We start from the raw sequence: 24551 nt of genomic DNA on the forward strand, positions 1-24551 counted from the left end.
CTGTCGACACGCTGAGCCGTGGGTGTCTTGCCGTGAACGTCTCGCCGTCTCTCGCCGTCTTTCACGCAGCTCATCCTGCTGTTGGCTCCCAGATCCTCGGGGGAGGCAGAGCCAGGGCGGGGAGGACGGGGCTGTGAGCCTGTTACCGCGCCCGTTCTCCCTCCTTCGTCCTCCTCCACATCCAGACAGCCATCAAAGTCGGTCACTTTTCCCTCATTTTCTTTGTGTTCTCTTAGAGCAATGGTAGAGTCAGGGCTTTCCCATGACACGTCTTTGGTAAAGGGCCCGATACACATTGTCCCGCCCCCAAAATGGTCCTGTGAGGACTTGCTCTAGTCAAGGTTCTTGAAAGCAAATAGCAGGTAACTGAAGTGGAAAAGGAAGTAACTGGAAAGATGTCAGGCAATTCACAGGATCCACGGGAAGGTAGAGGACGGGGTTTGGGGGGGAACCAAGGGAAGAAGCAGAGCACAGAGCGGACGTCCTACCTCAGTCACAGTCTCCAAGGAGGTGCCCCATCATGCCTCCTCTGGATTCTTTTTTTTTTTTTTTTTTTTAAAGTAAGCCCTACGTGAGGCCTGAGCTCACACCCCTGAGATCAAGAATTGCATGTTCTAGGGACACTCGGGTGGCTCAGTGGTTGAGCCTCTGCCTTGGGCTCAGGGCGTGAGCCCAGTCCTGGGATAGAGCCCCTCACTGGACTCACTGTGGAGCCTGCTTCTCCCTCTGCCTGTGTCTCTGCCTCTCTCTGTGTCTCTCATGAATAAATATTAAAAAAAAAAAAAGAATTGCACGCTCTACCGACTGAGCCAGCCAGGCAGGCCCGTACCCCCGGATTCTAATCTCGACACAGAGGGCTCAAATATCCTCAAACTGGCCACCGAGTCTTTGCATCACTGTTCCCCAGAACGGAGAGGTGGGTGAGCATCAACTGGCCCTGCTCGGAGCACGTGCCTGTGTCCTAGATGCCGGGGGCCGGCTGAAGAGCAGCGTCCCCTGTGTCTTCGCACTTAGGTTGGGATTCACTCAAATTTGGAAGGATGTTAAAATCCCTTTGGAAGGCAGCAAAATCGACAAGTGTCCACACGTGCGTTTTGTAGACGAAGGGACAGACCTTCAGCAGGTAGGTTAGTTACCCAAGTAACACAGTGAGTCGGTGGTAGAGCCAGGATCGGAGCCCAGATCAGTTTGTCTGCAAAGCCCACGCTGTTATGCAACCCACTGCAATGCCTTCTCTAAGCCATTCCAGCTCTATTTCACAGCCCACACACCAGTCCGGGTGCCCATCACCTCTTTTGCATTCCTGCCTCCTACCTGGTCTCCCTGATTTGTGCTTTCCCATCTCGGCTCATCTCTACATAGTTGCTAAGACAATAGTTTTGAGTGCCATCTACATCATATCAGCCCCTGGTTCGAAAACCTGTGACTCACCCCTGCAAGAGCCCTTCCTGGCTAATATCATTCCGCCCGGATCCCTCCCTCCGTAATCAGCCAAATACTGTTGCTGCAGCGCCGTCACACACGTATAATTTATACTACAGGATCGTACACTATTAATAGCCTCTAGCTGTTACTCACATGTGACTTCCCCGAGGTCGTAGAGCCTGTCTTCTGCTGCTTTTGCGACTCCGAGGAAAGCTACTGGCATCTGCTGCAGTGAAGGTCTTGTCATCTTGGACTCCCAGGGTCCTCCAGACTATTTGCATCACCACCATCAGCGTTATCATTGGCAGAGAAGTTATCATCTGTGGGTTCCTTATTAGCCTCCCTGGCCACACACACTGTGCCCTACCAAGAGTAGGGGTATTAGAAGCAACTGCTGACAGTGATGATCACTTCATTTCCTTAGACATCGCAGGAGGTCACACCTGCGCGCAGAGCACATGGCGTGGTGACCAACAGGTGGTGATCAATCTCCAGCAGAATTAACCAAACTCAGAATTTATTTAAGGGATACTCGTCCGGATGACTGGGTGGCTCAGCGGTTTAGCGCCGCCTGCAGCCCAGGGCGTGACCCTGGGGTCCCGGGATCGAGTCCTGCATCCGGCTCCCTGCATGGAGCCTGCTTCTCCCTCTGCCTGTGTCTCTGCCCCCCCCCCTCTCTCTGTGTCTCTCATGAATAAATACATAAAATCTTAAAAAAAAAAAAAGGATACTCGTCTATGCTCTGGTCGTTCTATAAATGTCAAGAGGAAGGATTAAAAAAGATAGGGGTTCTGTACTCAAGAAGTTAAAGATCTATTGGAGGGAGACAAATCTATCAAACAAATAATTGATGAACAATGAGAAAGGCAATAAATTGAGTTGGTACTTGGTCTAAGAATGGTGTACAGAGGGACCTAATCCCCTCTTTGGGGTGAATGATCCCAAAAGATCTTACGGAGGGTGCGAAACGCTTGGCCTGGAATTGAGAGCACAGTAAGAATTTACTAGACAGATGAAGAGGGAAAAGAACTTTCCAGAAAGAGGGCAGAGAGCTAAACCACGGGACGAAAGGCTTGGAGAATTGTAAGTAGTTTGGGGTCTGAAGGTGCCTATTCCGCATCCATTCTTTCCTTCCCTCCAAATTACCCAGCCACGGGGGGGAGCATAATGGACCTTACTCTCTCTTGACTGGCCTTAGCCAGGCAGCGTAAACCACTCTTCCCTTACAGCGGGGTCTCGGAGGAGCATGTCGCCCACACGGCATTCCTGGGGGACGTCAGGTCAGGGCTGGGTGTGTCCAACCAGAGAGCACTCCAGGATTGTGGCTTGATGGGTGGGGAAGACCTGCAATCGGATGGAAGAAAAAGCGTCTAAACCTGAGAGCCGCCGGCTTCTACTTTGCTACCTCCAGGAGAGCCAACCAGAGGACAAAGATGTCACACGGGACTAAGCGACAGCAGAGAAAGGAAGCCAGCGGCGTGACCGAACCGGGCCCAGTGCGGTGGCCGCCGGCAGTCCCTCGGTGTCTAAAAGATGGAGCAGGATTTCAGGTTACTTGGGGCCGTCGCCGCGGTCGAGGGGGTGTCCGTGGGAGAGGGATTGCAGAGGGAGGCCTGAGCCAGGTGAATGAAGGTGCTTTCAATTCTGGAGACGTGGAACCTTCCCGAAGGTTCTAGGCTCCGCCAGGGAGTAACCCGAGTTTCAGGAAGATTACTCCGGTGGCACTGAGGATGGCCTGAGGGGGCGCGCAGCGAGGGAGCCACACCGCTAGCCACCGGCTGCTTCGCTCCTCGTTCTGCCCGGGGTGCGGCTTCTAGCTCCCCTCCTGCGCCGACTTCGGAAGAGGATCAGCTTTTCGAAAATACTTAATCTGCGAACATACGATGTAGGATATACGTTCTTTGGGATTTCATACCCTGGAGGTAAAAAAATGTATGTTTTGGAAGAAGCCCGTGAAATTCTTCAGGGATCTAAGGTAGGAGGACAAAATTTGGGTTCCACCATTCGGCCTGGCGTTCACATCTTGGTCTCTTTCTCCTTAGGACTTTTTTTTTTTTTTAATAATTTATTCATTCATTCATGAGAGACGCAGGCAGGGGGAGAAGCAGTTTCAGATACAATTCTTCCAGGACTCCAGCGGCAACATTAGAATCGTGGTCGTTAACCACGACCTTCAGTCAAGGCCTTTGAGATAAAGACCTTCTCGTTCCTTGTTTACAGAATCACTTCTTCTCCTCATGTCTATGATTTTACGTGGAAACTGGAACCGACAACAGCCCCATGTAGAAAAATGTGGTACCTGGGACTCCTGGGGGGCTCCGTGGTGGAGCATCTGCCTTGGGCTCAGGGCGTGACCCCGGGGTCCCGGGATCGAGTCCCACGTCGGGCTCCCCGCATGGAGCCTGCTTCTCCCTCTGCCTGGGTCTCTGCCTCTCTCTCTGTGTCTCTCATGAATAAATACAGTCTAAAAAAAAGAAAAAAGAGAAACAAAACATTAAAAAAAAGAAAAATGCAGTATTCCCCAAAAGTTGTCACAAAATACAAAATGTTCAGTCCTTAGTAAAGTCACGGTGGTTACGTAAGAGACTCAGAGGCCGCACCCCTCCAAGTGGATTCATCATTTTGCCTAGATGGCAATTTATTTCACTGCTCCTCCCATCTCAGTATTTTGTCTGAGCAACATTCATTCCTCAGAGGCCCCATTTAATTCCTTCATACATCCTATTTAACCTTATTTGAGGCAGGAGATTTAGAGCAAAACTGACCACAGCAGAACCTGGGCATAGTCCTGACCTTTATTTTTATTTTTTAAAATTTTATTTTAAATTTATTTTTATTTATTTATGATAGAGAGAGAGAGAGAGAGAGAGAGAGAGAGGCAGAGACACAGGCAGAGGGAGAAGCAGGCTCCATGCACCGGGAGCCCGACGCGGGATTCGATCCCGGGACTCCAGGATCGCGCCCTGGGCCAAATGCAGGCACGAAACCGCTGCGCCACCCAGGAATCCCCCCTGACCTTTATTTTTAAACCCAGATCTTCTCACATCGACTCCTCTTCGCTACTTGCCCAAAGCCAGTGGCCGTCCAACGATGAAATCGGGGTCTGAGCCAAACTGAGCTCTGCCCTTGACTCACAAGGGTCCATCCAGTACCTTGCTCACTCCCCGGAACGCAGCAGCCACTGGTTTGCTGGAAGAGAGAATGAATGAAGACAGTGTCTATAAAAGTGTGAATAGGTCTGACTTTCCTGAAGCTAAACCAAGGGTCTAATAGATCTAAGACCTTGGACGGGTAAACTGAGGGGTTTAGGTTTCCATGCACGCTTTCCGCCAATAAACACTTTTTGAGAGCTACGAAGTGACAGGGGTCGTAGAGCCACTTCTTGACAAAATGCACTTGGGGTTCCTCTGCTCTCCTCTGGATTTTCTAAGGAGCACAGCCCCAGGCCCTGCCTCTCACCTGATCTCGCTCAGGGCTGGTGTACTGGTGTACGGGTGGGGCTGCAGTGGCATGAGAGTTGTTAGTCAAGACAAAGCAAAGAAGGAACAGAAACATAAAGTCTCTTCCTCTTTCTCTCTTTTCTTTCACTGTTTCACCTGCCGCCATTTCCCTAAGGCTCATTTCCACTCCCACTTCATTCTACTCTGCCTTCTTAGTTCCTCTGCAGAAAAGCCCAGGAGAATTAATTTTCTTCTGAAATACAGATGAACCTAACTGGTGGGAAGACACTTTAGAAGACAGATTGGCAGCTTCTTATAAAAATAAATACACTCTTACCACACGATCCAGCAATCAGGCTCTTTGGTATTTACCCAAAGGAACTGGAAATTTGTACCCACACAAAAACCTGAACACGGATATTTATCACAGCTTTATTTGTAGTTGCCCAAACTTGGAAGTATCCAACATGGCCTTCAGTAGGTGAATGGAGAGACGAACTATGATACATACAGACAATGGAATATTACTCAGCACTAAACCCAAATGAGCCAAAGGCCATTGAGGAAACTTAAAAGCATACTAGTAAACGAAAGAAGCCGATCTGGAAGTCCTACGTGTATATATGTCCGAGCATATTCATCCCTCGTAGGCTCCATTTCATTCCCCCATGCATTCTATTCAACCCTATTGGATGCAGAAAATCTAGAGCAGCGTGATTCCGATTACACGACATTCTGGAAGAGGCAAAACTATGGGAACAATAAAAAGATCAGTGACTGCCAGGGGCTTGGGGACGGAGGGATGGATAGGCAGAGGACAGAGGATGTTTAGGGCAGTGAAACTATATTCTATAGGTATTATTGTCATGGATACATGATACATCATACGTTTGTCCAAAGGCACAGAATATACAACAGCAAGAGTGCACCTGAGGTAAACTCTGGGCTTTGGTGGTAAAGATGTATCAGTGCAGGTGCATTGATTGTAAGGCATGTGCCACTCTGGTGGGGGATGTAGATAAGCCAGGACACTACTTTCAGGTCAATTTTACTGTGAATCTAAAACTGCTCTAAAGAATATGCATCTACACATTCAGACAGGTTCATAGATGCTCTTGTACATAGATGAGCCTTACTTCATACCTTTGCATATATGAAAACCTGTTGTTAACCCCAGCCTGCCCAGGCTAGAGAGGAACGGAGAGGAAGATTAAGGGAAGAGCTCTGCAAAAGTCTTGTGCTTGCTTCTGGCACAGGTGAGGAGGGCTTTTTGCCACTCGATGGACCACACAAAAAGGGACAACGCTCTGATCAGAAGCACTAGATATTACCAGTGGTAGAGCAAGCAGCCTGGCTAGTCCCTCATGCTGGGGAAGGACAAGGGAAGGGGACATGTGCCCCATGATTGGAGGCCCAGCCCTCTGTACCACTCATCACTTTTCTGCACCCTTCCATTGGGTTCCTAGGTCTGGGCTTCCCGGATGAGACTAGAAACCAAGGGTTACCTACTTTAGAATCACCTGAAACTTTATAAATATTCATATTCTCAAGCCAAGCTTCCAGAAAACCAAATTCAGTCATTCAGAGATGGTTCCCAAGGCATTCTAATGTGCAGCCAGGCGTCAGAGCCACAAAACCTTGCTGCTGAGGGGGCCCTTGTGCCTGCTGCCAGGAAGAGAAGGGATAATTGCACACGAGGCCCTTCTCTTGGATACCAATTATTCACCTGTTGGCTTTACCATATTGATATTTTCATCTGCCTATTGTGTGTCTTCCCCCAAGGATCATCCCATCCTAGGAATTAGGGCAAGGGCCAGATTCCAGTCTTTCCATTATGCTCTAATGGGAAAGACTTAAATTCAGACCCGCTTCTCTTTTTTTCTATTTATTCATTTGACAAATACTTACCCCATGTGCTAGGGACTATTCTAGGGGCTGGGAATACAATGATGAAAGGCAGATAAGGTCCTTTCTCTCCTGGGCTTCTCTCTACAAGAGGGAGAACTAAAAGATAAATAAGTAGTAAAGATTATTTGGGGCAGAAGTGAAGACTGAAAAACAAAACAGGGTGATAGGACAGTGAGTGTTATGAAGAGGTAGGGTACACGAGAGGTGGGAGGGTAACACTCTTTAAGGAGCTAACACTGGAGTAAAGACTGGGTGGTGAGAAGAAGTATCTTGGGGACCCCTGGGTGGCTCAGCAGTTTAGTGTCTGCCTTCAGCCCAGGGCGTGATCCTGGAGTCCCGGGATCGAGTCCCACATCGGGGTCCCCACTGGGAGCCTGCTTCTCCCTCTGCCTGTGTCTCTGCCTTTCTGTGTCTCTCATGAATAAATAAATAAAATCTTAAAAAAAAAAAAAAGAAGAAAGTATCTAGAGGCAAACACTGCAAAGGCCACCAGCAGGAAGAAGGTTGGTGTTTCTGGGACTTTGCAAGTCAAGTCTTAGAGAGTGTGAGGCTGGAGAAGCATTTTATCTCAGGTGCAATGGTAAGCCACTGACAAATTTTAAGCAGAGCAGTAATATGATCTGGTTTATATATTTCAAACAAAATCCTCTGGCCACTTTAATAAAAATGGATTGGATGGGTTGGGCTCAATGGGGTAAGGGTTCAAGAGAAGCAGCAGGGAAAGCAGTTAGGTTACTGTGGTGGCAGAGGCCAGAGCATATGGTGACGTGGACTGGGGTAGAGGTGATGTAAGTGGGAAAAATAAAGATTTTTTTTTTTTTTTTAAGATTTTATTGGGACACCTGGGTGGCTCAGTGGTTGAGCGTTTGCCTTTGGCTCAGGGCATGATCCTGGAGACCTGGGATCGAGTCCCACATTGGGCTCCCTGCAAGGAGCCTGCTTTTCCCTCTGCCTGTGTCTCTGCCTCTTCTCTGTGTCTCTCATGAACAAATAAATAAAATGTTAAAAAAATAAAATAAAAAAGATTTTATTTATTTATTCATGAGAGACATGCAGAGAGAGAGAGGCAGAGGGAGAAGCAGGCTCCTCGCAGGGAGCCGGTTGTGGGACTCGATCCCAGGACCCCGGGGTCACGGCCTGAGACAAAGCTTGATGCTCAACCACTGAGCCACCCAGGCGTCTAAGTGGGAAAATTAAAATCTACTTTGGAGGTAGCGCATGCAGATAGGGCTCGTTCATGGTTTGGACAAGAGCTGGGAGGAGAAGAGAAGAATCAAGGATGACGCTTAGGAACTGAGTTCTAAACCACTGTGTGACTGATGCAGTGGATTTACAGGTACTCTTCGGGGATGTTCGGAACACCTACTGAACAGGTAAGTGTCGGAGTGCAGCAGCAGCACGTATAGGGGTTTGGAGGTCAGCAGTGGACAGGAGGAGAGTCAGGAGCCTAAGAATAGTACCTGATTCCACAGTGGTCGCTGAATAATGACCCCCCCCCCAATATGTCCATGTCCCAATCGCTCGAATCCTACAGCATCTACTGTGCATGAAGACACTTAAAATCTGTCTTTTGCAGGCCTCACGTGACACCCACGGTGGGTGTTACTATTTTCCACTTAAGGGATGCGGAACCTGAGGCTCGGAGAAGTGCAATGCCTCGTTCCAGGTCCCCAAGCCGGGAAACACCTGTCTCCCTTTCCATCCCTTTCCAGCGCCTCGCAGAACTTCCGCAGGGATGGGCCGTGGTAGGGACAGGTGCTTCGCAACATGCCGCCTCTGGACACGCGCTTCCAGGAGGCCCGGCCCTGGCGGGGCTGTTGGGACCCCCAGAGCCTGGTCCCAGAGGTCGGGGAGGGTCATGGTGCAAGGAGCCCTGGCGCCAGGCACCCGGCAGTCCGCAGTGACATCGGTAACGCTCGCCCCTTGCCCCTGCAGCAAGCTGCAAAGGCTGGACCCGGGATGGGACCCGGGGCAGGTCGGGGGCGCGGGCCCCGGGGAGGCACAGTGACCCCGCACCGCTAAGGTCACTGAAGGAAACCGCACGGATCACAGCGCAGACGGCGTCTCCAGAAGACGCCTGCACCAGGGATTCTCTTCGGTCTCCATCTCCGGGCTGCGCAGCGGCCTGAGCCCAGCGGGTAGGGACAGCCTGTCGGCTCGGCCCGGGCCGCCAGGTGAGCGATGGGTCGTTCCAGGCGAAGGGCGAGGAGGCCCCGGAGAACTACAACTCCCAGGAGCCCTCGGGCTGGCCCCGGTGCAGGATGGGAGCATCCCGTGCCCGCAGCCGCGGCCGACCGCTCGTTGAGGCCGCTCGCGACAGGTAAGCAGCGCGCATGCCCGGTCACGTCCCACCGCGTTCCGCCTTCCTGCCTGCGGGCGGCTGCTTTCCGGCCTCGCCCCGGCGCGCTCTCCCCGCCCCGCGTCCGCCCCCTTGGCGGGGACTCCGGAGGGGGCGGGGCACGTGGCAAGCGCGTTCCCGGGGGTGTTTACACGCGCGCTCCCGGGACAGCAAAAGGGCGGGGACTGAGCCCCTGACGTGGAAGGTGACGAGTCGCGGAGCCCGCAGGTAACGGACGGCGCATGCGCCCCGGGGGCGGGGCTGACGGCGACGGGGCCGCGGGGGGCGGGGCCAGCGGGCGGGCGCACGCGCGTGGGGCCGCCCCGCCCCGCCCCCTGCCCCGCGTTTCCGCTCCTCCCCCACCGCTCTTCCGGAAGAGCAGCCGCCCTCGCGCCCACCAGCGGCCGCCCCCAGGCCCCGCCCTCCGGCCCCGCCCCCGGCCCCGCCCCCAGGCCCCGCCCCCCGCCGGCGGTGGCGCCGGCTCGCAGCCGGGTCGCGGCGGTCTGGGTGCCCCGAGCCGGGGGCGCGGAGTGGGTCCCGGGGCGCGGCCCCGTCAGCCCGAGTCGCCGCCTCCGCCCGTGCCCGCCCCCGCGCCCTCGCCCCGGCCCGGCCCCGCGGCGCGCCGCGTCCCCGATGGCGGCGGAGGTGCAGCCGCAGCCGCAGCCGCTGACCCGCAAGCCCATCCTGCTGCAGCGGGTCGAGGGGTCCCAGGAGGTGGTGAACATGGCGGTGCTCGTGCCCAAGGAGGAGGGCGTCATCAGCGTGTCGGAGGACAGGTGCGCCGCCGCCTGCACGCGGGGAGGGAGGCTCGGCGGCCCGGCGGCCCCGGGTGTGCGTGCGGGCGGGGCCTGCGGGGAGGGGGAGGGGGAGGGGAGGGGGGCCTGGAGGGGGGAGGGGGAGGGGGGCCTGGGGGGGAGGGGGGCCTGGAGGGGGGGAGGGGAGGGGGCCTGGAGCCCCGAGCGCGGAGCGCGGAGCCCGGAGCCCGGAGCGCGCCGGCCCTGCCCGGGGCGGGTGGCCGGGCCGCGGGGCCCTGGACCCGGGGCGGCCCTGCGGGGGGGCGGGGCGGGGCCCCTGCAGGTGCGCGGGGGGCTGCTCGCGCTCGCAGCGCCGCGGTGCCCCGGTTCCGCCCGCGCCGCCCCTCCCGCCCGTCCCGCGGCCCCCCGCCCCCCGCTCCCCCGCCCCCCTGCGCATCTCACAGCGAATTCGGCGGATGCCGCAAGTCGTGCAGAGTCCAGCTCCCGAAAGGAGAGTCCCCTCGTCTTTGCTGTCCTTCTCCGGCCCCTTGCAGGGGACGCACCTAGAACTCGCGCGGGACCACTGCTGCAGACAGCTCCGAGGTCCTTCCCTTTGCTCGCTTCCTTCCTTCCTTTCTTTTTTTTTTTTTTTTGCTTAATTTTACTTAATTTGCAGAAGTGAAGCGGGTTGTTCTGCCTTTCCTACCTCCCCTTTGCTTTTCAGCCAGTCGTAGCATTTGCGCTTTAACGGAATTCATCGAATATGCAGAAATTAGGCTGATGACAGCAGATTCCCATGGGACTGGTGCTTGAACATAGTAGTCACGGCATTTATCCGGGACTGTTGTTTCACTGGTACCCACTAACGTCCTGAAAAATGCAGCAGCGTCGAGGTATAGGACTTGGGGCTTTTACTTAAAACAGGAGTTAGGTTTTCTTAATGTCAGTTCTTTATGCTGAGCCAGAGAGATTTTTTTCTCTGTGACTGCTCTAGTTGCAGGCAGGGGGAAAGCAGTAACGTGTTCGTTTCTGTCCTTATAGCCATTTCCCCAGAGTATGCACTTTGCATACATACCTACATCGAAAAAATTTGCCTGCTCGGTGTGTTCATATGATAGGTCCTTCAGTGCGACTGGGATGAGTATATTAGGCACATGTGCTTGTCTGCATCCTACTCCCTACAAATGGCCAGAAGGTGCCGGACTCATTTCCTAGATCCAGTTAGGGAAAATTGTAAAATTGTAAACATAGGCCAATGCCCCCCCGTTCAAGCCAATGAACAGAAAAAATATGTTGCAGAAATGGAGAACATGGATTAAAAACATTTTGAAATTCTCAAAGAAGTTAATGAGTGTTTAATTTTTTTGATAGAGGCAAAATTCCATTTAGGGGATTGCTTCTGGACCTAGAAATGTCTTGTTACATAATTGTTTCTAAAGGGATATATTGGTGTCAGTTTCCCTGTCTATAAGTCTATAACTGTAGGAAACCGCTTAACCTACCTGCTGTAGGAAATTCATAAATAAGTTTGTTGACTCAAGTAAAAGAAGGAGAAAGGTAGTTAAGGTCCTTTAACATTAGTTTTGAAACTTTTTGCTTTTGTTGATGGTTTGAGAGTAAGAGGTAAGTTTTTAGGATTTGTCTTTTTTTTTTTTTTTTTTCTTTTTAGAGTTCAGAGGGATCTTAGCAGGTATTTGCTCTAATGGCTTCATTTTATGGATTCGAAAATTTAGGCCAGAGAATTTACCTGCCCAAATTCAGGTAGCAGGTGGTGGAGCCAGGCCTGGCTCAAGTCTCCTGATTCCCATTTTAATGCATTTCCCTTGAAGGAAACAGCTTTAGTGAGATGCATTTCAAGGTGTTTGGAGAAGCAGAAGTAGCATGATTTTTTAAAAAAATATTTATTTATTCATGAGAGACACAGAGACAGAGGCAGAGACTCAGGCAGAGGGAGAAGCAGGCTCCCTGCAGGGAGTCCGAATGCAGAACTTGATACAGGGATCCTGGGGTCACGCCCTGGGCTGAAGGCAGTGCTAAGCCACTGAGCCACCCAGGTGTCCCAGGTGTCTGAAAGAAACTGGAAGATAAATTTCATTTGTTTATAGGACAAAAGAAATGTGATGTGTAGCTATATAGTAGCCAGATTTTCACTTTTCTAGTTTATGATGTAAATAATAGGAGTTATCGAATTACTGTTAAATAAGGCCCACCCGTAAGACCAGAATTATTCTTTACATAGATTTTATCAGTACTCAGATTGACAAATCTGTGTTTCCATACTCACAGGTGACAATAACTTTGTTATTTAGAGTAGTTTTGGTGATGGTTTCCATTAAAAGAGAATTGATCTGTATTCTTTTCAGAATCCACTGTCGGTTCCATTTGACATAATGCTAAAGATATGAAGATAGAATATTGATTTTCGTCAAAACCTACAAAGCCATTTCCATTAACCACTTCAGCTAGAAACTAATCGTTTTCATTCCTGAACTCTAAGGTTAAATCACAAAGAATGTCCTATCCCAAATGGCAGTGTCGCGGAAGTTCTTTGGAACCTGGTTTCCCTTTTTGACCTCTGACTCCAGATAGCCTTTATCTAACCTTTGAAAACCCTTAACATTTTCTATTTTAAGTAGTATTAGAGTTACTTATGGTCCATTCATCCTCTCCATAATTTCCCTAAGGTGCTACATGTGGCGTACTCCTTGTAGCATCTTTAGGGCCTGTAGCAAAGCGTCTGACACATGGGGGGCCCCCAAACGTTTGTTGTATCAGTGACCCATATATTTCTGTTGTTGTTCCTAAAAGCACAGCATCTTAACTATCGTAGGCATTTAGTTGGTATTTGTTGATTGGCTTTTGTGACAACCTATTAAAGCCCTGTGTGGACAGACGTGCACTTGTGGGAGAAGGACTGGACTGGGTGGTCTTCAGGATGTCTTAAAACTTAGAAAGTCCATGCATTGCTTCATTCATTTCACCAACACACATTTAAGTTTCTGTTGTGTTCTGAGCACTTGTGCGTACCACCTTGGTGAAATGGCAAGACCCTTTTAAGATACAATGTGGTGAGGGAGAAGCTTTAGAAGATAGTAAGACGAAACCACAACCTCTGAGATTTAGTATTGAAAAGAGAATTTGGCGGGGGTGGGGGGGGCCTGGGTGGTTCAGGGTTTGAGTGTCTGCCCTCGGCTCAGGGCGTGACCCCGGGGTCCCAGACCGAGTCCCACATCGGGCTCCCCGAAGGGAGCCTGGTCCTCCCTCTGCCTGGGTCTCTGTGTCTCTCATGAATAAATACATAAAATTTTTAAGAACCAAAAAAAAGAGGATTTTGGGGTAGGGAAGAGATTTTGGGATAGGGATGTGGCCGGATTCCACAGATCTTACTGCCCCTTACATTTTCTCTTCTTTCTGAGGACTCTTTCACTTGGATTACCATTTTCATCCTACTGCTGCTGTCGGTAGTGGGTTGATAATATTCTAAACTTCAGGCCAAAGAGTCAGTAAAAAGCCTCCCCCTCATTTCATCTTAGCACAGTTAGGACAGTCTGGAGCTTTCCTGGATGCGGGGGAAGGACCTGTGAGGGGCCCTAACAAATAGAAACACAGTCCGAGGGGAGAGGTTAGATTCCTGGTGCTGTCAAATGACAGAACTTGTTCTTAGAACTCCCCATTTCCATTTCAGGGTCTGTCTTTGCTCCCCACAGAGCTGGCTTCTGTGGGGGGGGGGGGGACACACACACCCTTTGGTACTCTGGGTCCCTCGTGTCCCTGCCGCCTTCTGGACTGTCTTTTCTGAGTGGAAGCCATTCCGTGCTTAGGACCTTCGTACAGACATCTCAGCTGGATTTGGGTTAACACTGATACCTAGTCTAGCTTCCCGGGGACCCCCCCCTTGACCGGGGCTACCCTTCTGCGTGACGAAGGCCAGAAGAGACCTCTCTCCAGGTGGGACCCAACCCCATGTTTAGGTTTATATGTTCTTTGTGTCCTGTTTGAACACAAATCAACAATCTGGGCATTCATGCAGACGGTTTTGGGGACTCTAGGTAGTTACTATTGGGCCGCTAGAGGAAGTCGTTCTTTTACCAGGAGTCTGTACCTTTGCAGTGGGTAACGGGGGTCTGTTTTTATCTCAGTGTAAGGAGATGTACTGAAGACAGGTGCAAACAGCATCCTCTGGGGTTCCTGAAGAATCTCAGCTCACGGCGCTTAGGGAAAAGCAGCGCTCCTACAGATGGGTCTTGCAGGATGAGTAGGAGTTCATGTGAAAAGGGGAGGGTAAAAGAAAGCTTTGTAGGTAGAGGCAGGGAAAAGAAAACTCATTCATCGAGAAGCCCTAGAATGGACTGGTTAAGAGTATAGATTCAGGAGCCAGTCAGCTTGAATTCGGAACTCAGCTCTGAGCGATTTGAGGAATCTGGAAAAGTGTCTCCAGAGGAGTCACGGCGGCGAGTGAAACTTTCCAAAAATTCTGGGCACAAGAATTTGCAATTCTTTTCTGGGTAAAAAGATCCAAGGCTATGGTGGTGGGTGTTGGGGTGGGTGGGAGGGCACTGTTGGGGATGAGGGTGATGGGCAAGGGAGTGTGGGGGAGCAGCTACCTTATATTCTCATTTTATTCAGGGCCAGTTTAAGCATCGGGCTGTTAGCAGTGTTCCCTGTAATCCCCTGGGGCAGACAGTCCCCCCCCCCCCCCCATGGTAAAAGAGTCAGATTTTTATCTCAAGGTGAAGGGATCTGGTCCCTGGTGCCTAGCACCAGGCTGTGTACTTGTTCATGGAAGGAGTAGAGCAGACGGGTTTTGAACGAAAGGGGCCTGAGGTGGTGATTGCAGAGATAAAGCCAAAGACCTTTGGACTGAGTGACCGAAACCAGCAGCTTGCTCAGCCAGGACAGCGGGCCAGCAGGGGCTGGGGCTGGGAGGGTAGAGGGGTGGGGTTGTTTTTGTTTTTAATCTCTAAGGCCAGTCTTTTCCTTTTCCTTTTTCCTTTTCCTTTTCCTTTTTCTTTCTTTCTCTTTCTTTTCTTTTCTTCCTTTTCTTTCTTTTTTTGAAATTCTAAACCACTTGGTTCTAAGTGGTCATGACTACTTGACTATTTCTTGAGCAGATATGTTAAAATTTCATTTTGTTTTATAAGTCCTCATGCTGTTGGTGGATTCACCATTGGTTCTTATTGTGAAATTGCAGTATCTCAGTTCTCTGTTTGAAACCATTGTTTCGGGATCCCGGGGTGGCTTAGTGGTTTGGCGCCTGCCTTAGGCCCAGGGCGTGGTCCTGAAGTCCTGGGATCCAGTCCCTGGATCCTGTCCTGGGTGGGGCTTTCTACATGGGGCCTGTTTCTCCCTCTGCTTCAATCTCTCTCTCTCTGTGTCTCTCATGAATAAATAAATAAAATCTTTTTAAAAAAGAAAAGAAACCATTGTTTCACTAATACTTAGACCTTGGCTCAATTCAACTGAGTTCTGGTAGTTTTTATGCACCACGTAATTCATGACACTTGCATCCAAAAAATATGCTTGAAAATGCAAATCAGAGGTTTCCCACAGTGCAAGCATAGTTCTGAAAGTTGAATTCTTAAGAGTGATGATATGAGGTTGGTAAAGTGGACAGAATTAGAACCCATCTAAAAGAATTTGTGCGTGTCCGGTCTCTACTTAATGGCATAAAATTAATAAACTTTTAGCTCTGCACTTGAGACTCATTGCTTGGTGGTAATAATTGCTGGTTTCAAGGTCCCAAACTGGGAACTTACCCCTTTGTGATGGTTGAAAATTAGACCTTCAAGCTGAATTCAGAGCATGAGGCAGTCTTTATGCCAGCAAATCTGTCCGGAAACAGGCTGCCTCTATGTCTCTAAAGGTCAGAATACAGATTGACTTTTTAAGAAAAGATCACTAAGGGAAAGCTTGTTTAAGGAGGATTACTGGAGGAGGCTTAGCTCCCAGTGACCCCAGAGCTCCTGATGGTTCTGAATTTTCCACTTAATGTATGCACTTAAACCAGATTCTGTCCAGGACCTCGAAGATCTTAATCAGGGCACATTCACCTGGATATTGCAGGACAATGGAAAATTCTGACCCTTCGAAAATGATTGATTCTTGGATTGTGAAATCCTGGCCAATAATCTTAGACCTCATGGGTTAACCAAACTTTGAAAAAGAAAAATAGGTAAAAATCATAGGATGTTAGTAGCTAGACAAGGCTTTAGAGAGCTGATCTTTTCCAAGCAAACCAAATCAAACTTGTTAAAAAGGAAATACTGCTTTTCCTTGTAGAGCATCTTTCCCTGTGTTTTCATGTTGAATTTGGCTTTGAGAGAGAAACATTTTCTGTTTGTCGTTGAGAATCATCTTGATGTCATTAAAAAGTTAACAGTTTTGGGGAAATTAAAAGTGTCATTTAGAAATCAATCAATAGATTGCGATTTAAGATTATTTCAAGTGGTGAACGGTTGGTATCTGTAACAATGACTTAGATTGTAACAACATATACTTACCTGAAAAGAAAGTGGCCATCAAGCCAAGCTTTTCTTCTCTACAGAATCAGAATAGAAGGAATTCAAAAGGGGGCCCGGTCCGGGGGTGACGCTGAGCGGCCCGGCGTGCGCGTGCGGACTGCCCGGGGTCTGCAGCACGGTCGGGGGCAGCGCGGACCCGCAGCCCCGCACAGCACACGCGTGTGCAGACCCGGCCGGCGCGGGCCTCCGTGTGACCTGCGGCCTCCGCCGTGGGCCCGCCCGTGGCCGTTCACGGGACCCCGCAACCAGCGCGCCGAGCCCGCTGCAGCACGGGGGTGCCCGAGGTTGGCCCCGTGAGACGAGGCCTTGGTCCTCCGGAAGCTGCCGGGAGGAGTCCAACCGCCCCTGCCCCGGGCCGCGCAGTGGGTGTCTAACCGCCCCTCCCACCCCGGCATCTGGCAGTGGGTGTCTTACCGCCCCTCCCCCTCCCCATCGCTGCTGGCAGGAGGTGTCTAACCACCGCTGGGCCACTGACAGTGGGTGTCTAACCGCCCCCCACCCCGGCATCTGGCAGTGGGTGTCTAAACACCCCCCCCACAGCGGGCAGTGGGGGTCTAACTGCCTCCCACCCCACTGCTGCTGGCAGGAGGTGTCTAACCACCGCTGGGCCACTGACAGTGGGTGTCTAACCGCCCCCCACCCCGGCATCTGGCAGTGGGTGTCTAACCCCCCCCCCCACAGCGGGCAGTGGGTGTCTAACCGCCCCCCACCCCACTGCTGCTGGCAGGAGGTGTCTAACCACCGCTGGGCCACTGACATTGGGTGTCTAACTGCCCCCCAGGCCGCTGGCAGGAGGTGTCTAACCGCCCCCCCCCCCCCAGGCCAGCGCCCACCTGGCCACGGGAGGCCCTGGCCGCCCACAGCACCTGGCTTCCTGGCCACACTCGCCTGTTGGCAGCCCGGGGCCCAGGACCCAGGATGCATCCTCGTCCAGACCGCAGAGCTCAGCTCCCCGCCCCCCTGCGCCTTCCTGCTCAGCTGCTCTCCTTAGCTTCTCACCTTTAATGTGAAGCTACTTGGGGATTCCACGCTTTTTCCATTTGTTGTTACATTCTTAAACTTTTTATTTTAAGTAACCTCTAAACCCAATGTGCGGCTCGAACTCACAACCCCGAGATCAAGAGTTGCATCCTCAGGGCGCCCAGGGGTCTCCGTGGCAAAGTGTCTGCCTCGGGCTCAGGCCGTGCCCCCGGGTCCTGGATCGAGTCCCCGTCAGGTCCCACACGGAGCCTGCTTCTCCCCCTGCCTGGGTCTCCGCCTCTCTCTCTAGGTCTCTCCCGGGTAAAGACTTGACACTGCTGACTAAGCCAGACGGGCACTCTTGCTGTTATATCTTTTATCTTTTCCTCAATTTCCGAGGATTAATTTGTATTTTAAATAACCATAATAATTCCTCTGGAGTCTGTTTACATTTTAAATAAAGGTAATATAACCATAATAAAAAGTAATCACTCACAAACCTCATAGCAGCACCATGACTGCTAGTGTTTTATATATATTTACTTCTAGAAGTTTTGCTAATGCAGCTTTCAAAAATATGGCTGTAATCACAGACTTTTATTATTTTTGCCCCCACTTAAAATCACGCCACCATCCACCTAGTCCTTAGCCATTGTTTTAAATAGTGGTATCTTTTTGTTTTCCTTCAGTTTGCGCTCATATTTATGTGACGCTTATACTGTATGTACTTGGCCCTTCGTGAGCAAGGCACCCTGCCCTCAGGGTACTGATAATCCGTTAGGATGAAAAGTGTTAGGCAGACGGCTGTTTCTTCTCCCAGATTTTTGGATTATTTCTTTAGAAGAAATTAGAAGGTTACCATAGTGCCTTCCAAAATGTTTGTGCCACTTTATAATATTAATTTGTAATATTAGAATATTAGTTTTGCCACTACTGACCAGCTACAGATATTCTCAACTTAAAATTCCTGATAACTTACTTGATAGTCTTTTCTGTGAGAGTGGGATTACTCCGTCACTTTGCTCTGCAAACAGCCGCCTCCCAGACATGCCGCCTGACGGCCGGGGGTCGAGAGACGCGTGTGCTCACTGGCCGCCACGTTCTCCTTCGCAGGCTTTTTCCTCTTTCTGTGGGCTGCGTTGTCCTGAAACAGTGTGTCCATCATCCCCACTGGTCTCTTGGGCCTTGCTTCCTTGGTGTTTATATGTTTTGGTTGGTGGAAAAATTTTTTTTAAAGATTTTATATATTTATTATTTTACAGAGAGACAGACAGACAGTGAGGGAGGAGCAGACTGGGAGGGAGAGGGAGAGAGAATCTCAAGCCGACTCTGTACTGAGCACAGAGCCTGACATGGGGCTTGATCCCACGGCCCTGAGATCATGACCCGAGCCGAGTCAGACGCCCAACCGACTGAGCCCCCCAGGGGCCCCCTGAATATTTTGTATTTTACTTGTTTACTTGTTATTTTTCCTTTTGTGAATTGTCTGCTCCTGCCCTTTGTCCGTTTCTCCCCCTCCCCTGCCGGCTCCTGGCTCCTCTGCACGGCTCTCGGCGCGTCCTCCGCAGACGGGTGTGGCCTGAGCCTAAGTCTGATGGTTATCCAGGTCGTTGCCTTGCCCTCTCTGTTTTTCACACAGAGGACATTTCCTTTTTAATTGAACCATCTGTCCTCTGTTGCTAGTGAACTTCCTTCTATCATTCTAATCCTGGGAAGTACTTTTCTTAACCCAGGGAGTCATTGCATATGCGTCTTTGTGTTTATCCTGATTACATAATTTGGTGAAAAAGTAACTTCTTGACTTGTTTGGAATGTATTTCGTTGGTCGGTATAAATTGAGGAATGTAAAGGATTTTTCTGAAATTTGCTGTTGATTATCTCAACATCATTTATTGAATGGTCCTTCTACTTCCTTTTGTATATCTTTGTGAAACCACCTTTATCACAAAATTAAGTTCTCATCATCAGCAGGGCCTACCACGGGCTTCTTTTGATACTAGTTCTACACTTTGAGTTACTGTAGCTAATGAGTTGTTCTTGACGGCTTCCTGTGATGTGTCTGCGGTAGGTAGTACGTCTCTGGGACTGGTCGGTGAGCGAATAAGACGGCGTCACTGGGCTCCAGATGCTTGGCTCTTTCCCAAGACATCCCAGACGTCTTGCATTTCAGAGTTTCAGTATCCACATCTGTACGTTGGGCATAATGAGTCCTCCTGGAGTTTTTGGAGGTTTACATGAGCTGACATTCCTGTAGCACTTGGCTTTGTACTGGGAGCTTGGATGGTGGGGACTAAAGGAGAGTTGTGTTTTTTATGATACCACCATGCCTCTAAGTAGGGAGAATTTTCCCGTTGCTATGGTTCCATTAAGGCTTGACTATTTTGAGTCACCCTGGATACACAAAGGCAGGGCTATTGAATATGTGTTTGTGTGCGTTCATATAGTTCTAAGCCCTTGTTTCTCTTTTCTAGATAGGGGAGGGTAATGTTACTCTGATATTTTTTTTTTAACTGCCACTTCCCAAACTTGTGCCCCGAAAGCCAGTAGTCAAGAGATACATGTGGCTGCTGGCTGCGTGCTCCTTTGTAGGCTGCTTACTCTGTCCGTTTGTCAATGTCCTGAAATGGTGTGTCCATTGTCCCCATGGGTCTCTTGGAGATTAAGGGCTGCAGCTTCCATGTATTCCATGGGGAACAATTGAGGTAGGGATGTAAGTCTAACTGAGCTGTTCTCAGTTGGAAGCCTGGTCATTAGAAGCCCACAACTGATGGGTTGAGTTCACCCTCAGGCGGATGTTGATCCTATGCAATGTTTCTGGAAGTTTGAATTAATAGCCAAGTTTAAAAATCTGGATTTCACATAAAAGTCCAGGTTGCTGGCTTCTCTTGACACATTGGGGAGTTGTAGCTGTGCCAAGCCTCGAATTCCCCTCTATTTCCCCTCTACGGGCTCCTTGCTCTGCCCACTTCTGGCTAAGGTCGTCTGGGCAAGGCCATGAGCGGGACGCCCATGCTGCACCTGCTGCCTACTGGCGAGGAAACCGCGTATGAGATGCAGCTTTCTGTCTTCCTCTAAATCTAAAAGGCAGTGCTTCCCTTTTGTGAAGCCAGCAGTTTGAGGTTTTGGGATATTTGGAAGAAGAAGTAGAAGAAATGGGAAGATATCCAGAGAGTCCATATTTTTAAAAAATTAGGTGGGGGGATCCCTGGGTGGCGCAGTGGTTTGGTGCCTGCCTTTGGCCCAGGGTGTGATCCTGGAGACCCGGAATCGAATCCCACGTTGGGCTCCCGGTGCATGGAGCCTGCTTCTCCCTCTGCCTGTGTCTCTGCCTCTCTCTCTCTCTCTCTCTCTCTGTGTGACTATCATAAATCAATAAAAATTAAAAAAAAAATTAGGTGGGGATGGAAGGAGAAAGCATGTATGCTAAATATTAAGACAGATTTTATAAGGGATCCTGATGTTATACACAGTAAATATATAAAATAAAGGCAGATACTGGTAAATTAGGCAGGGCATTTATCCCTCCCTACCCCCTCTCTGAAGGCTTTGTGGCAATGTTGGGGCCTGGGGCTCAAGTCAGGGAAAGTTGGATTTGACCCTTAGTGCTGCCACCACCAGTGGTGTGATGACCTTCGCAGCTATAAACAGGAATTAAAAGAATACCTGCCCTGTGGGATTATTCTGAGGGTTCAGCGATGCAGTGCTCTGAAGTGTTAGGGTTCTGCGTGCCTTCCTTCAGGCTGCTTTTCTAATTCTTCAATAACTGTCTTGTCCCTCCAACTTTTCCTTGTCCCTTCTCTTTCAGTCAATCCTTCTTTCCCTCTAGTTTTCTCCCAGCTCCTTCCTTAGATGCCAGTGCTTCTGGAAAGAGGGCTCAGCATCATGACACTAGTTCTGGGGCCCTCTTTGATCCTCTTCTGAAATTGATTTTTTATTGTTTTGCATAATGTATGTGAAAACACTTCATACACTGGCAGGCCCTATACAGATGTTAAGGACTGTGGCCATAAATAGAAAATGTGAATGTATACTTTTTTAAAAAAAAATTATTTTTATTTGAGAGAGGGAGAGTGCGCTAGTGCATATGGGTAAGCCGAGAAAGGGACGGGGCGGGGGGGGGGGGGGGGGGGGGGTGGCGGGGGGGGGGTGGGGGGGTGGGGTGGGGTGGGGAGAGAATCCCAACAGGGAACCTGACCTGGGATTCCATCTCACTATCCTGAGATCATGATCTGAGCCGAAACCAAGAGTTAGTCACTTAACCAAAGGAGCCACCCAAGTGCCCCAGATGTATACATTTTTGAATTTAGAGAGTTTTGTATTTTCTCTATTTTCGTTTTTAAAGTAGATAGATGTAATATTTTTAAATTCTAGTGTAAAAAACCTCTAAAATTTACATTGTTACCTGTTATTTTGTAGATCTGGGTTAATATTTTTCTGGAGTCAGTTACCTTCAGTAGAAGAGAGGCTTCCCATGCCGGCGGAATTACAATAATCTGTTTTAGTGCTCGCTGGCATTTCTGGCCCTTGGAAAATACTAACTGTCTGGTATGTTAGAGATTGATTTTGTTGTTACCAGGATGAACCTATATTGACACATCATTATCATCCAGAGTCCATAGTTTACCTAGGATTCTCTCTTTGTGTTGTATAGTCTGTGGACAACTGTATGATGATGACGTATCCGTCATTACAATACCAAGCAGAGTATTTTCACTGCCCTGAACATACTCTGTGCTTGCCTGTTGGCCTTGTCTCCCTCCTACCCCCAGGCCCATAGTTGTGCTTTTTCCAGATTGACTTCTTTCATTTAGTAATACGTGTCTAAGTTTCCTCCGTGTCTTTTCTGATGGCTCATTCCTTAGCGCTGATAATAGTCCATTGTCTAGAGGCAGCACAGCTTATCCATCCACCTTCTAAGGGACGACTTGGTTGCTTCCAGGCTTTGCCAATTATCAGTACAGCTGCTGTAAACATCCCTGTGCAGGTTTTTGCGTGGACGTGTTTTCAGCCTCTTTGGGTGAATACCAGGGAGTGCAGTTGGTGCTGACTCGTATGGCACAAGCATGTTTAGTTTTGTGAGAAACTGTCTTCCAGGGTGGCTGTACCATTTTGCATTCCCTCCGGCAGTAAATGAGAGTACCTATCGCTCCACAAATCCTTACCAGCATTTGGTGGTGTTAGTGTCCTGGATGTTGGCCATTCTGATAGGCTTGTAGTGATAGCGCATTGTTATTTTCATTTGCATTTCCCTGATGACAGGAGGTGGGGTATCTTTTCGTATGTTTATTTACTTTCTGTTGCTCTTTGGTGAGTGGTCTTTGGCCTGTTTTTTTTTTTTTTAATTGGATGCTTTGTTCTCTTATTGTTGAGTTTTAAGAGTTCTTTTCTATTTTGGATAATAGTCCTTTTTGATGTGTCTTTTGTAAATATTTTCTCCCAGTCTGTGGCTTATCTTCTAATTCTCTTGATATTGTCTTTCACTGAGTAGAAATTTTAGGTTTAAAGAAGTACAGCTGATCGATTATTTCTATCATGGATCGTGTCTTTGACCTTGTACCTAACAAGATGATCACCGTATCCAAGGTCATCTGATATTTTTTTTTAAATTTCATCTTTTAGGAGTTTGTAGTGTAAGTTCCTGACATTTTGACTGGGGGCGTTCCTTTCCAAAGGTGTCCATCTTGAGTAAACATGTTGCCAGTTGTCTGACACAGCTGCTCGTTAGACAACCAGATAAGGAACTAGGCCATTCCCACGCATGAAGGTCCTTCTTTCAGAAAGCCCCAGGTAACCCAGATAAGTGACCGCTTGAGAGATCCCACTTCTCTCTTTCTGTGCCCTGATTCTGCTCTCATGTTTTAATTTAGCTCATAAAGAGTGAACTCATGAAACCCTAGACACCACCTTTGGACCGTAGTGACTGAAGGCAGAACCTTGGGTCCCTTCTCTCACTTGTTCCCTACCTGCGACCTCCCTCTGTGGCCCTCTGCAGTGCTATGTACCACCCACAGTCTGAGTAATGAATCTTGTTCCTCAAAGTTCTGTAATGGTTTCTTGCTGAAATGTGTTTTACAGTTGTAATGAGAACCCAAGAGGTAACCCAGCCATAAGTAGGGGCTATAGCGGGGGAAGTGTCTGTGGAGCTCACGGTGAGTGATGTGTGTGCTGCAGGCATTCGGGGCACTACCATCCGTGGACTCTGGACTGTCAGAACAGAGGTTTATAGTTTTGCATTTTATATTTAGGTCTGTGATCCATTTAATTTTTGTAAAAGCTGTCAAGTCTCTCTAGATTGATTCTTTCGCATGTGGATGCCAGTCTTATAAGCACCATTTGTTGAAGAGACTGTCTTTGCTCCATTGTATTGCCTTTACCCTTTGTCAAAGATCATCTATGATATTTATGGGGGTTCTGGTCTGGGGTTCTCTATTTCATTCCGTTGATCTTTTTGTCTGTTCTTTCACCCATACCACACTGTGTCTTCATTACTGTAGCTTTATAGTAAGTCCTGAAGTCTGGTAGCATTAATACTCTAACTTTGTTCTTGTCTTTCAATGCTGTTTTGGCTATTCTAGGTCCTTTGCTTTTCCTTACAAACTTTAGAATGAATTTCCTAATATCCATAAAACAATTTGTTTGGATTTTCATTGGGATTACATTGAAAATACACATAAGTTAGGAAGAGCTGATGACATCTTGACAATATTGAGTCTTCCTATCCATGAACATGGAATATCTTCTCATTTATTTATTCTTTGATCTCATTCATTCATCAGAATTTTGTAGTTCTCCTCATATAGATCTTGTACATGTTTTGCTAGATTCATACCTAAGTATTTCATTTTTCGGAGTACTAGTATAAATGTCGCTGTGTTTTTAAGATTCCACTTGTTTGTTGCTGATATATAATAAAGCATTGGACTTTTGTATATTAACCTTGTGTCCTGCTACCTTGCTGTGCTACTCTATGCTTTAATGACTTAAAATTATTAAATGAATCTTTAAAGTTTAAGTTATATATCTAGATGTATATATCAGGATCAGTATTGAACTCAGAAGATCCATACACACTCTTAAGTTGTTATTTGTTAATAAGTAAACAAAAGGGGACACTTGGGTGGCTCAATGGTTGGGTGCCTGCCTTCAGCTCTGGTTGTGATCCCGGAATCTGGGATCAAGTCCTGCATTGGGTTCCCTGTGGGGAGCCTACTTCTCCCTCTGCCTG

The 24551-nt window shown here is 49.0% G+C and overlaps 1 protein-coding gene and 1 long non-coding RNA gene across 5 annotated transcripts in view; one reads left to right on the forward strand and one right to left on the reverse strand.

The window, feature by feature from the left end:
• Positions 1-703: 703 nt before the first annotated feature.
• On the reverse strand, positions 704-3786 carry LOC121476953. Its single transcript, XR_005984062.1, has 3 exons — positions 3725-3786; positions 2604-2769; positions 704-1868 (listed from the first exon to the last, which is right to left on the reverse strand). It is a non-coding gene; the product is annotated as an uncharacterized LOC121476953 (long non-coding RNA).
• Positions 3787-8804: 5018 nt separating this feature from the next.
• The window catches only part of WDFY2 (WD repeat and FYVE domain containing 2), a 158012-nt gene continuing 142265 nt past the window's right edge, over positions 8805-24551 (forward strand). Inside the window, exon 1 of one of the 4 annotated variants that reach the window (XM_041731090.1) lies at positions 8805-9339. In XM_041731090.1, the coding sequence (XP_041587024.1) occupies positions 9107-9339 (233 nt within the window). In that variant the 5' untranslated portion in view covers positions 8805-9106. Of the gene's footprint in view, positions 9340-9558; positions 9888-10063; positions 10449-24551 lie in introns of those variants that run through there. The other 3 variants (XM_041731088.1, XM_041731089.1, XM_041731091.1) reach the window with 3 other exon arrangements.

The sequence above is a fragment of the Vulpes lagopus genome, chromosome 16 (assembly GCF_018345385.1).
Source record: "Vulpes lagopus strain Blue_001 chromosome 16, ASM1834538v1, whole genome shotgun sequence".
In the NCBI taxonomy this organism is placed as follows: Eukaryota; Metazoa; Chordata; class Mammalia; order Carnivora; family Canidae; genus Vulpes; species Vulpes lagopus.